Source organism: Vombatus ursinus, unplaced genomic scaffold, assembly GCF_900497805.2.
Source record: "Vombatus ursinus unplaced genomic scaffold, bare-nosed wombat genome assembly UNPS02014775.1, whole genome shotgun sequence".
Taxonomy (NCBI): Eukaryota; Metazoa; Chordata; class Mammalia; order Diprotodontia; family Vombatidae; genus Vombatus; species Vombatus ursinus.
In genome coordinates, this window is record NW_020954553.1 from 14,714,012 (window position 1) to 14,727,063 (window position 13,052).

The window sequence follows — 13,052 nt, forward strand, 5'->3', positions numbered from 1 at the left end:
ACACTAAATCCTATAAATCTATGTATTTTTTTTTGTGTTGTATGACCATGAAGCAACAAAATTGGTATTTCAAACAAATATACAAGACCATACCCATTCAATGGGCATTGTCCTTAAAAGTATTCACCCTAGGAGGGCCCATAACAAATGGAACAATGCTACCATTACGCAAAGATTTTGCAACTTATTACAGGACCAATTTTTAAACCATTACAGGGAAGTCAATCCCAATTTTCCCTTCACATCAAATTTTGGACCAAAAGTGGTATTGCTAAGCTTACAGCTCAACTAATTTTATTCGTAAGAACTGGCTCCAAATAATTTCTGACTTTTAAAAACCTCTACCCCTAAGAGAAAAAATTGCTACCATCACAACTATCCAAAGCAACACAATACATGTTTCTAAAGGACATTTCTAAACAGCAGTTCCTTGTTTAGCGCAATGGTAATGTTACTGAAGTAAATGTATAGCCAATTAAAAATTTTTTTGAAAAGGGAAACAGGTATTTCTAATATGTTTTAAAAAATTTCATGCATCAAACCAATGGAAGGTTCCCTAAAAGATTAACCCATAATCTTCCTTTTTGGCTTAGTTCCATGGAAATGACACAAAAAGAAATATTTTTATAATTACACTGTTTCCCAAGTTTGAAAGAACAAAACCATGTAAAAATATCTATGAAAGACAGGAAAAATTCAACTTTCTTATATAGGAGCTTTTTCCAAAATGCACCAATAGAGGGAGATCTCCTTTTCCTCACCAATGACTGAAGATAGCATCCATTTTAGGTACAGAAGCCCCTATCAACTTAAGACCTTAAGAAGAATATGACTGATTTTAAATGTCTTAACAAATCAGCACAGGCAGAAGTATTTGTGTATTATCTTTTTTCTAAAATATTTCTCCTCTGGCCTTTAGTTTAAGAAATTCTCTACTAGGTTAGAATACTACTATATCACACTGTAGTCCCAGATTTTCATTAATATACAATTTTTATTAGCCTCAATATTCCAAATCTCATTTTATGGTATAGAAGTAAAATCATCTTAAGTTTTATCTCTATTCATTGAACGACTGACAAATCACTTCTCTCTAAACATCAGTTTCTTGACTTATGCAAGAAAGGTCCAAGAGGATCGCAGATTTAGAGATAGATCAATCCTTTTGCCAACTAATCCAGTCTCCCCCATTTTGGAGATGAGGAAATTGCAGTTGAGAGAAGTTAAACAACTTGTCCAAGGTCATAAAGGTATAAAGTAGCAGAGCTAGGTTTTAAGACTTGGCCCTGAATGCAAATCCAGCACTCTTTCTACTATATCACATTTCCTACCCAGTTGAATCCAGTTATATAGGAATGTTGTAAAGATAAACAGATAAATATATTTATGACCACAATGAGTTCTGCAGAAGGCATTAATATACCCTCAATTATCATGATAGGTTTTCTATTATTTTGTTACCTGCCAATCCTTGGTCTATCATTATTAGAATAAATTTAATATTAGGAATTGTTACCTACTTTTTAAATTAAAATATTACAGTTCCCTAATTGGAGGATATTTCCTTAGAGTATATAAAATAAAAAGGATACAAGTGGTTTCATCTATTGCAAAGTCAGACTATTTAAAGTGGAGGGAAAACTAAGCTCCTCAGAACTTGAAAAAAAGACCTGTCAAATTCTTAATTAGCAAAGAAGCTATTTATGATTAAGTAATAAATCTGTTAGGGAAAGTGAAAGGCACAGCCAACATGCTTAAACTGGACTGACAGAATATTTCTTCCCAAAGATGGAACGCTGGAAAATTGAACCCTGAGATGCTGATAAGAACTCTGTACCGAAAAAGAAAATGAATAAACAAGAAATAGAATTGAGATCTCAGCTGTACTTTGAGCAGCTTGAACAGGTTTTCTTGGTAGGGGCTGGTGGGCGGGTCGATGGAACGGTGTATCCAGTGAGGCACAGAGTGGAACAGAAGAGCTGAGTAGACCCTTTTCTCTGATAGGCCGTTTGCCCTTTCTGCAGGATTTTTTTACAACCAGAACAGGAAACTCGAACAGCTGTGGATGGAACTGAGGGAAGCATTTTGTTCATGCCAGAGGATGCCAGAGAAGGCTGAAAGCCTGTTGTCAGCTGTGGAGCTATAAAAAACAAAACAGGAAGGGGAAAAAGGTTTTGGTATTTACCATGAATATTAAATACATATATTCTATTTTTCTTTCAGCTCCAATCTCCTCTGTCTTGACATCTAACATAAATCATATAGTCTGTAATTAATGGTGCTATCAAAGATTAGACATTACTGTCTACATCACTAATCCAAGAAGATACGTTTCCTGATACACATTGGAATAGGTAAGTGGATAACTTACAAATTTGTGCTTCTTACCAAGAGGACTGCCACTGACTGAAAAAACAGCACTAATTTTCAGTTCTCCTTCTGGAGTTTTCCCCTGTTGGCCATGACCATACTCCTGAAAGAAAGGGAGGGGAAAAATGGATAAAATGCCCTCAAGAAAATCAGACATTCAAGCAAGAGAGAAAAATTACCTTTAGCACACACTCAAAAAACCCCTAACATTCCTTCAAAACATCTCAGAGTCAAAAAATTTTAAAACCTTACAGTGTTTACTAGCGATACTTAAGAAAGAAGATTTGTTAGTCTTTTGAGATCTCTTATGGCTGCTAAAGACAATCTCCCATTTTACTGGGGTCAAATAAAGAGGCTAAATGGATGAATGGCAAAAATGACTAAATCTAAAGAGAGTCAGTACAAAGATAAACTGATGGGTGACTTATACGCTAATTTAAGCTATATTTTAAAGGGTTCACAGGATTTAATCTTCATTGAAATCTCTGATTTGAATTAAACTTTTTTGGTTGACTTGGTTTCTGGACAGCTGCTGCCCGAAAGGACTTGAAGGTTTATATAAGAGCCATCCCAGCCCAAGCCTTGCAGTTCTTATTCAAAAATAATTTTTTTACTATATTTTTGATTGACATGTTCTCACTTAAAACATGGTTTTTACTAAAATTAAGTATTTGAAAACATTTATAACTATTAAAGTCTCTACACTCAAAACTACTGTCTCAGCAGCAAAATAAGAATCAATATAAAACTTAGCTTCCTAACCTACAATGAAAAGAAAAACCCTACATGTTTGACTTTTTTCATTTATTACAAGGGCATGATGAAATCGATACACATTCTGTTTTCTAAATGGAGAAACCAATTCAAGTGCCACATTCTTCAAAAAAGTATCCCTCTACATTCCAAAATACTCAATTCACTAACAGTAAAATCTGTGTATTCTATCACCTAAGAAAGACTACCATCTTCAAGATCATTATTATGGACAAAAAATATTTTCTGAACCATAATGCTCAAGTAATATTAGTAAATCCCCAGTAAACATGTGTGTTACAGAAGGAATAAAACAGAAATTTTAAAAATTACATGCCTGCCCTCCAAAGGATTATGTGCTAAAGGCACTGGTGATTTTCATTAATATAATTAATATAGCTAGGTGGCACAATGGATAAAGCTCAGAACTTGGAGTCAGAAAGACTTGAGTTCGAATCTTGCCTCAGACATTTATTAGTTGTGTGACCCTGGTGAGACCATTTTAACCTTTCTGTGCCTCAGTTTCCTAAGTAAAAATGAGGATAATAAGAGTACCTACCCTACAGGGGTGCTGTGAAGATCAAATGAGTTACATACATAAAGTGCTTTTCAAACTTTAAAATGCTACATAACAGCCAGCTGTAATAAAAATACCAACAAATACTGTAAGTTATTCTAAGAAGACTAGCTATTATTATTAGAACACTACTAAATCAGGAGGAAGTCTTAAGTTTCCATGCCATTTTACCCCTTAACAGCAGGGTGACCTTGGGGAAGTCACCTAACACCCTTCTCATTTGTAAAATAGGGGTGCCATAGCTAAATGTGAGCTGCCACTGTCATGAGATAGTAGCAGAAATCAAGTAACATATGCGAACATGATGTAAACTAGAGAGATGTACGAAATGTTAAATATTTTTACCATTTGATTTTTCAGTTTGAAATATTTATGATAGCAATTTGTTACTGTGCTCCTGCAACATCAACATAATAACTTATCAATGATAAGTTGGTTTTGTAGGACTGTGTTGTAATTCAGCAAAAAACCAATGGAGTTGTTCCAGTGAACTTTCCTTCAGCTTGCTTAAAAGTGAATTTCTGAGTCTTAAAAAAGCCCTTTTCTACATCCTTACTTACATTCCCTGAGTTTTCTGCAGCATATGACCCGATTGGCCTGCCTCTCCCCTATCCTTTCGACTACTCCTCAATCTACTTTGCTAAATCAACCTCCACGTACCACCCCCTCTATCTAAGTATACCTTAGGCCTTTGTCCTGGGTCCTCTTTTCTCTAAAATATAATACCTTCTGATGATCTCAACAGTTTCTGTGAGTTTAACTATCTCTATGCATGTGACTCCAATATCTACATTATTAGCCATCATCTCTCACTTGAGTTCTAGGCTCACATCACCAACTGTTTGCACAGGAACTTCACTTCAATGTCCCATCTTGAAACATGGCCAAACAGAGCCCTTCTTTCTAAATTCCCTATTTCTGACAAGCACACCACCATTTCCAACCAAGATTCACAACCTCAGAGTCATCCTCAGCTCTGCAACTTTCCTTCACTCCTGAAACCCAACCTGTTGATTTTGCCTGCACATCTGTCTCATTTACCTGCCTTCTCAACATTCCAATGGCTACCACCCTAGTTTAGTCTTCATCATCACCTAGGTAGGCTCTCTGCTACATTCCTCTATCAAAACTACAAATGGTTGCTAAAGTACTATTACTAATGCATAGGCCTGACCATGGAACTCCCCAAATCAACATGCTTCAGTGGTTCCTTACTGCTTAGGATAAAATATACACACCTATTTGTCATTTATATCCCTTAATAATCTGACTCAAACTTATCTTTCTAATCTCATTTTAAATTTCCTTTCTCCTTTACCCACTATCTTGCAATTAAATTATTCCACACATGACATTCCATCTCCTTCTCTTGTGTGTTTTGCACAGATAAGAATTTGGTTAATGTAGTGAAATGAAATACAGGTGGGGTTTCCTTGCTTGTCTTATCAGAGGAGGATGTCAGCATCTCCCTGCTCTACTCACCTGGGAATGATTTGTCATAGGATCACAGATTTAAAACCAGTTGAAATATACCGAGACATAATATGTCTATGGTGCTTGTGTGTGTTTTGGTATCCATTAATTTCTCCTCTTCACCCTCAGTGAACTGTGATTTATACTGGACTTTTAGTCCAAAGAAATATCCCAACTAAGAAAGAAATAGTAGTCAAAAATGATTCCTAGTTTCTAACTCTCTGATAGCCCCAGAACCCCCTAACTCCCCTTTCCATTTAGGTCAGCTAAAATAATGACAATATTATCAATAATAATTACATTCATATAATGCATCAAGGTGTATACTTTTTTTTAATACGTCCCTGCAATTAAGTATTATTATATGCCCATTTTACAGAGAAGGAAGCAAATTTAATTGACTTGCCCATGGTTATATAGCTAGTTTCTTTGTGTGTATGTGCTACAGAATTATATGCTTAATTTTGTTTTAAATAATCTTTGGTTTTTACATTACTTCATTCCCCAACACATCCCCCTACTACTGCCTACTAATCTTTCATAACAGGAAATTTTTTAAAAGTTTGGAAAAAAAGCAATTCAGCAAAACCAACCAAACATATCAATCAAGTCTAACAGCATATACACTGTTTCAATTCAGAGACCACCATGCCTAAAAAGAATGGATGGAGGTGCATTTTCTTATTTCTTCTTCAGGGCAAAATCTTGTTATTATAATTTCATATTTAGTTTTGATTTTTTTTGTTGTCCTTGTTCTTTCCATTTATATATTCTTAAAATACATTTCTATTGATATTTGATATTTGCTTTTTTTTTATATCACCAGACTTTCTCTCAGTATCCAGTCCTCTCTCTGCTCAGACAGCCAATCCACATAAATATTTTTAAAGAAGAGAAAAAGAAGAAGATAAAAGAAAAACCTGCAGAATCATTCATCAAATCAAAAAAGTCTGAAAATATATGTGTATTTCATTCCCATGTACCTCCCACCTCTGCAAAAGAGTAGAATGGGTGTATCTTCTCATATCTCTTCTCTGGGGCAATGACTGTTCTTTTTAAATTTTGCAACATTCACTTTTAATTGATGTCATTGTGTATACTGTGTTTCTTGGGTCTGCTTATGTCACTTGGCATCAAATTGTTTAAAATTTTCCATTTGTTGCTGTTCAGTCATTTCAGTCATGTCTGACTCTTTATAACCCCACTGCGGGTTTTTTTTGGCAAAGATACTAGAGTGGTTTGCTATTTCCTTCTCCAAAATTTTTTTTCCATACTTCTCTGTATTCATCATATTTATTATTTCATTACATTCATGTACTGTACCACAATTTATTTAGTCATTCCTCAATCAATGGGCATTTACTTCACTTCCAATTTTTCTGTCTCTACAAAAAGTGCTGTTATAAATATTTTGCAGTATACATGGAGACTTTCTTCCTTTCAATGACTTCCTTGGAGTAGAAGCCAAGTAGTATAATCTCTGGATCAAAGGATATAGATATTTTAGTATTTTATTTGCATAATTCCAAATTGCTTTCCAAAATGGTTGAACCAATTCATCACTCCACAGAAACTGCACCAGTATGTCCTTCTTCCTGTAACTCCTACAACACTGACTTCTCCCAGCTTTTATCATCTTTGCCAATTTGCTTAACATGAGGTGAAATCTCAGGGTTGTTTAGATGTGTATTTCTCTTATTAGTGATTTATTAATTTGGGAGCATTCATTCCTAAGGTGAATAGTTGTGGGTTTTGGGGTTTTTTTTTGAGGGAAGAAAATGTGTTCATCTCTTTTGATCAATTATCTATTGTATAATGGCTTTTCTTTTTTATGTCATTGTTATGGCCACCATGTACACTTGTTCACTAGTTCTGTTTTTTCCACTTAATATCAGTTCATGTAAGTATTCCTATGCCTCCTTGCATTCTTCATACCCTGATTTCTTAAGGTATGGTAATATTCCATTACAATCACATGCCACAATTCATTTAACCATTTCCCAATCAGTTGCCATCTATTTTGTTTCTACTTCTTTGCTACTATTACAAGTGCCAGTAAAATTATGATGGTGTACTGGAGCTTCTTTTAATTTCTTAGGTTATGCCTAGCAGTGGTTTCTTTAGATCAAAAGGTATGTTTGATTCACTTTATTAGTATATTCCAAATCCAAGATGGATTGACTAATTCACAACTCCACAAATATATTAGTGCCAGGCTTTCCACAATTCCTCCAATACTGATTATTTACAGTTTTTGTCATCTTTACCAAATTGACAGACAGGAAATGAAACTTCAGTTGTTCTGACTTGCATTTCTCTAATTATGAGTGATTTGAAGCATTCTTTCATGGGGTGGCTAATAGTTTGCAACCACTCTGAGAAATGTCTGCTCCTCCCACTCTAGGAAACGGTCCTTGGATATTCTAGACACCAAACACTTCTTACAGATATTTGATATAAAGTTTTCTTCCCAAAACAACAGCTCCCCTCCCCCCTTATCTTAGCTGATTTTGTCAATGCAAAAGCTTTTCAATTTCTGGCAACTAAACTTATTTTATCTTTTGTGATCTCTTCTGTCACATTTGGTTAAGAATTACAAAAGGGAAAACAAAAGAAATTACAAACAAGTTTACTAAGTTGGGCAAAGATCTTATCATAATGTCCCCCAGGCTAATCTGACTGGTCCAGCTTTAAGGCCTGTTTCGGGTTCAGTCCTCAGATTTTTTTTTGCCTTCCAGTTGCTGTAGCCTGGGTTAAGAAGCAGGGACTGTCACACCAGCTACGTTACAGTCCTATGGGATCCTTCTGGTTTTGCAGTGATGGTGGTAGAGTGGAATGGTATTAAGAATCACACCATTCGGCCAAGTTAATATAATAAAAATGACAATTCAACCTCAGCTAATTTACTTACTCATTCAGTGCAATAACAATCAAACTACCAAAAATTATTTTACAGAGCTAGAAAAAAATAATAAGATTCATTTGGAAGAACAAAAGGTCTAGAATATCAAGGGAACTGATGAAAAGAAAAGCTAGGGAAGGTGGCCTAGCCATTCCAGATCTTGAATTGTATTATTTAGCAGCAATCATCAAAACCACTTGGTACTGGCTAAGAAATAGAGTGATGGATCAGTGGAATAGGTTAGGTCTACTATTTGATAAACCCAAAGACCCCAGTTTCTGGGATAAGAACTCACTCTTTGACAAAAACTGATGGGAAAACTGGAAAAGAGTATGGCAGAAACTAGGCATAGATCAAAATCTTATACCATATACCAAAATAAAGTCAAAATGGGTCATGATTTAGATATAAAGGCTGATACTACAAGCAAACTAAGAGAGCAAGGAATAGTTCACCTGTCAAATTTATGGAGAACAGAAGAATTTATGACCAAACAGAAGATAGAGAACATTATATGAAATGAAAAATGGATAATTTTGATTACATTAAATTGAAAAGCTTTGGCACAAATAAAGCCAATGCAACCAAGATTAGGAGGGAAGCAGAGAACTGGGAAAGATTTTTTTACAACCAGTGTCTCTGATAAGGGCCTCATTTCTAAAATATATAGAGAACTAAGTCAAATTTATAAGAATGCAAATCATTCCCCAATTGATAAATGGTCAAAGGATATCAACAGGCAGTTCTCAGATGAAGAAATTAAAGCCATCTATAGTCACATGAAAAAAGGCTCTAAATCACTATTGATTAGACAAATGCAAAATCAAAACTTTGAGCTACCACATCACACCTATCAGATTGGCCAACATGACAAAACAGGAAAATGATAAATGTTGGAGAAGATGTGGGAAAATTGGAACACTAATGCATTGCTGGTGGAGTTATGCACTGATCCAACCATTTTGTAGAACAATTTGGAACTATGCCCAAAGGACTATAAAAATGTGCATACCCTTTAACCCAGCAATAGCATTCCTAGGGCTGTATCCCAAAGAGATCACATAAATGGGAAAAGGACCCACACGTACAAAAATATTTATAGCAGCTCTTTCTATGGTGGCGAAGAATTGGAAATTGAGAGGATGCCCATCAATTGGGGAATGGCTGAACAAGTTGTGGTATATGAATGTAATGGAGTACTACTGTGCTATAAGAAATGATGAACAGGCTGACTTCAGAAAAACCTGGAAAGACTCGTATGGTCTGATGCTGAGGGAAGTGAGCAGAACCAGGAGAACATTGTACACAGTAACAGTCACATTGTGCGATGACTAATGTTGATAGACTTAGCCTTTCTCAGTAATGCAAGGATCTAAGACATCTCTAAAGGTCTTATGATGGAAAATGGTATCCACCTCCAAAGAAAGAACTACGGAGTTTGAATGCAGATGGAAGCATACTATTTGTTATTTTTTTTCCTTCTGTTTTGTTTTGTTTCCTCTTTCTGGTGGTTCCTCCTATTGGTTCTAATTCTTCCTTACAACATGACTAATGTGAAAATATGTTTAATAGGAATGTATATGTATAGCCCGTATCAGATTGTGTTCCATCTTGGGGAAAGAGGGGGAGAAAAATTTAAAACTCAAAAACTTATGGAAGTGATTGCTGATAAATCAAAATAAATTAATAAAAAAAATTTTTAAAAAACCAACAACATGACTAATGTGAAAATATATTTAATAGGAATGTATATGGAGAACCTATATCAGATTGCACGCCATCTTAGGGAGGTAAGTGAGGAGCGAGGGGGTAAAAAATGTAAAATTCAAAAGCGTATGGAAGTGATTGCTGAAAACTGCAAATAAATTAATAAAAAAAAAAAATCACACCGTTCATAGATCATCTATAAACTTTAACTTAGGTACTAAGTGAGATAACTTTTCCAATGACCCTCAAATGAACATACTGCTGGAGGAACTGAATCATATCAATTTCAATATCCCCACTATAAACAAAACTAGAAAGAAGTTGTAGCTAAAAGTAAGGAGAATTCATAAGTAATGCTTAGAGAAGCAAACTGGAATTGGTTTGATGAAATGTTCAAAAGGGAAATCTGTCATCTCATATTATAGTATAGACTAAGATTTGCAGAATGACCACACCTTGAAAATAATCGTAGATTATATGCCAGCTATTTTCTGCAGAGGGTGAAGAGGTAGAGAAGTTATTTAAAGAATTCACTAAGGCCCACCAAATTAAATCAACATCCACTTTGACTAATGCAAAAGTAGGAATAAGAAAGGACATAGTAAAATACATCAGGAAATAATATAGTTCAAGAACAAAAGAAAGAGACGAGCTAAGAGCTGTAAACATAAGAAGCTTCATGTCTTACATCATGAGCTCTTTTGCAAAAGAATGATTAGGGTGTAGATGGGATAAGGACCAAATAAAGTCATTTCAACAAGAAAACAATAATTATTGATGTGGAAATCATGCCCTGAAACACTTGCCTATGTACAGCTAGACCAATGACTTGTCAGAACAAGGATCAGAACTTGATCCGAACTGAGATTACGAAATAAAAATTAGACATTATGTGCATCAAAAATCAACTTAATTAAATTCAGCAACCAATTATTAAATACCTGATATGAACAAGGCATGATGGCAGGCACTGGAAACACAAAGAAAAAAGTAAATACGTGTGACAAGAGGAATTTTAATTCTACTGCAGGGATATTACCTGTTTACAACTGAATAAATTCAAAAAATTTTCAAGAAGAAGAATGAGAGGAAAACTGGGAAGATCAAGAAAGCCTCTTGCAAGGCGTGGCACTGGATATGTCCTCTGAAGAAACTAAGGATTTTAGGAGTTAGAGGTGAGGAAGAAGTGGGGTCTAGACAGGGTGGGACAACCTGGGCAGGGAAAATGGAATGTTATATTTGGAGAATCTAGTAGGCCAATTTGATAGAAACTGAGATTGCACAGAGAATACTATAAAATAAGCCAAGAGACAAACTGTATAGGGCTTTTAAAGCCAAAGTCACAAATTTGTATTTTATTCTAGAGACAACAGGGAATAACTGAAGATTTTTTGAGCTAGAGGCACGGGGTCACCGTAGTCTGATTCATATTTTAGGAATACCACTGTGGTGTTGAAGAGGGAAATGGGTTGGAGGAGCCATGGATTTTTAGGCTACTTGAAAGTTGGAATGATCCTACAAAAATGCAAAAGATAACGAAAAACATTACTAACCCTCAAAAGGGAATCAATCAGTAAAGACTGGTAAAAAAAAAAAATAGTATCAGTAGTCACATCATTATAAAATCATTTTAAGAATAGTTTATGCACTTGTAGAAGGAAAACATGACAAACATGAGAGAAGGATAGGCTTCTGAAAATGATTTTCTATAGGATATTACTTCATAATTATACATTTGAGAGGGATATACAGAATACAAGAACTTACTGTAATCAGTAACTACCAATTATAACAAAGCATTTGATCCAGAAAAGCAAAATATGTCAAAGATTTTCTTCTAACAATGTGTCTCCCATGTAAAGTATATATTTGAACTTTCTGCCAATTTTAAACACTGCCAGCACAGTATGTCTGAATGTTCTAATGATCTAAAAAAGCATCAATAGTTCAGCGAAGTTAGGAAAATGTCAGGTTCTCATTAGATTGTGCTTCAAAAAAAAAAAAATTAAGAGTCTGGTTCTTAACTCTAATAAGGAAGAATGGTTGTATTGGTCATCTGAGATAAATGATAATCACTGATCAGGAAAAACTGTTGTGAACTCTAGGAGTAACATAAACAAGTGGGAGTAAATCAGTCCCAAATTTGATGGTCAATGTTAAGATCTAGAAAAAACAATCTACCACCCCATCAGTTTAAAGTCATTGTGCTCATGAGCTCCAAAACTCCTTTATCTGATGATAACCTTTTGTGATTCCTTCCTTTCCTATGCTTTAGGACTCCTGTTCTTCAGTCTTTAATGTGACCTCTATTTTCTCCACCTCTCAGTTCTTTCCCAAGTCATTACCCTCTGCAGTAGCTTCCTTCCATGTATCAACACTTCAGTGAACCAGTTCAAAGTTATACTATCCTTTACTCTCAAATCTCTTGTTCATTCCATCACTAACTATATCTTGCCAAACCCAATTCTAGATTCCTCCCACCATCCACCTTCTTTACTCCTATTCACACACGGGTGAATAGAATTGGGGAGAAAAAAAAAATCACAAAAAAATTGGGTCCATAACAAATTTGTAATTTCTAATCTTGCTGGGCCCTAAAAATATCAATAACAATATACCTAATTAATTTGCTACCAAATTCTACACTGGTTGTTCCCAACCCTTTTCATATTTTCTCAAGTCTCCCACACCCACTCTCTACTAAAGATCTCACCTCATACTTCACTGAAAACATTGAGGCTATATTCCTCTACTCATTTCATAACTCTTAAGACATCTTCCTCCTAATGGCTTTTCCTTTACTCCTATAATGAAGAGATCATCGTTTCTGGCAAGGCCATCCCCTCCATGTCCTGTGTTCCTCCAGCAGATGGCCCCCTATCATCCCTACTCTCTCTCTCTAATCTTCAGTCTCTCCCAAATATACCTATAATCTTTCCCCATTCTTTAAAAACAAACAAACAAACAAAACAAAACCTTCTATGGCTCTTGCCATCCCCACTTGCTATAGTACTATATTTTTCCTCCTTCCCTCTCAGCTAAACCGCTTGACAAAGTCAACTACAGCAGGCACCTCCCCTTCCTCTCCTCTCATTCTTATATCCTCTGAAATCTGGCTTCCAACCTCATTCAATTGAAATTGCCCTCTCCAAAAGGACCAATGATCTTTTAATTACCAAATGTAATGGTCTTTTCTCCACCCTCAAATTTCTTGACATCTCTACAGCATTTGATCCTATTGATCACCTCCTTCACCTGCTTATTTTCTCT

General features: G+C 35.3%; 1 protein-coding gene across 8 annotated transcripts in view; it reads right to left on the reverse strand.

Moving 5' to 3' along the window:
* The window catches only part of ZMYM4 (zinc finger MYM-type containing 4), a 132,502-nt gene that overhangs the window by 50,135 nt on the left and 69,315 nt on the right, over positions 1-13,052 (reverse strand). For all 8 annotated transcript variants that reach the window (XM_027864441.1, XM_027864440.1, XM_027864443.1 and 5 more), the window contains 2 exons: positions 2,389-2,473; positions 1,888-2,140 (listed from right to left, as the gene is read on the reverse strand). In XM_027864441.1, coding sequence (XP_027720242.1) covers positions 1,888-2,140; positions 2,389-2,473 — 338 coding nt within the window. The remainder of the gene's footprint in view (positions 1-1,887; positions 2,141-2,388; positions 2,474-13,052) is intronic.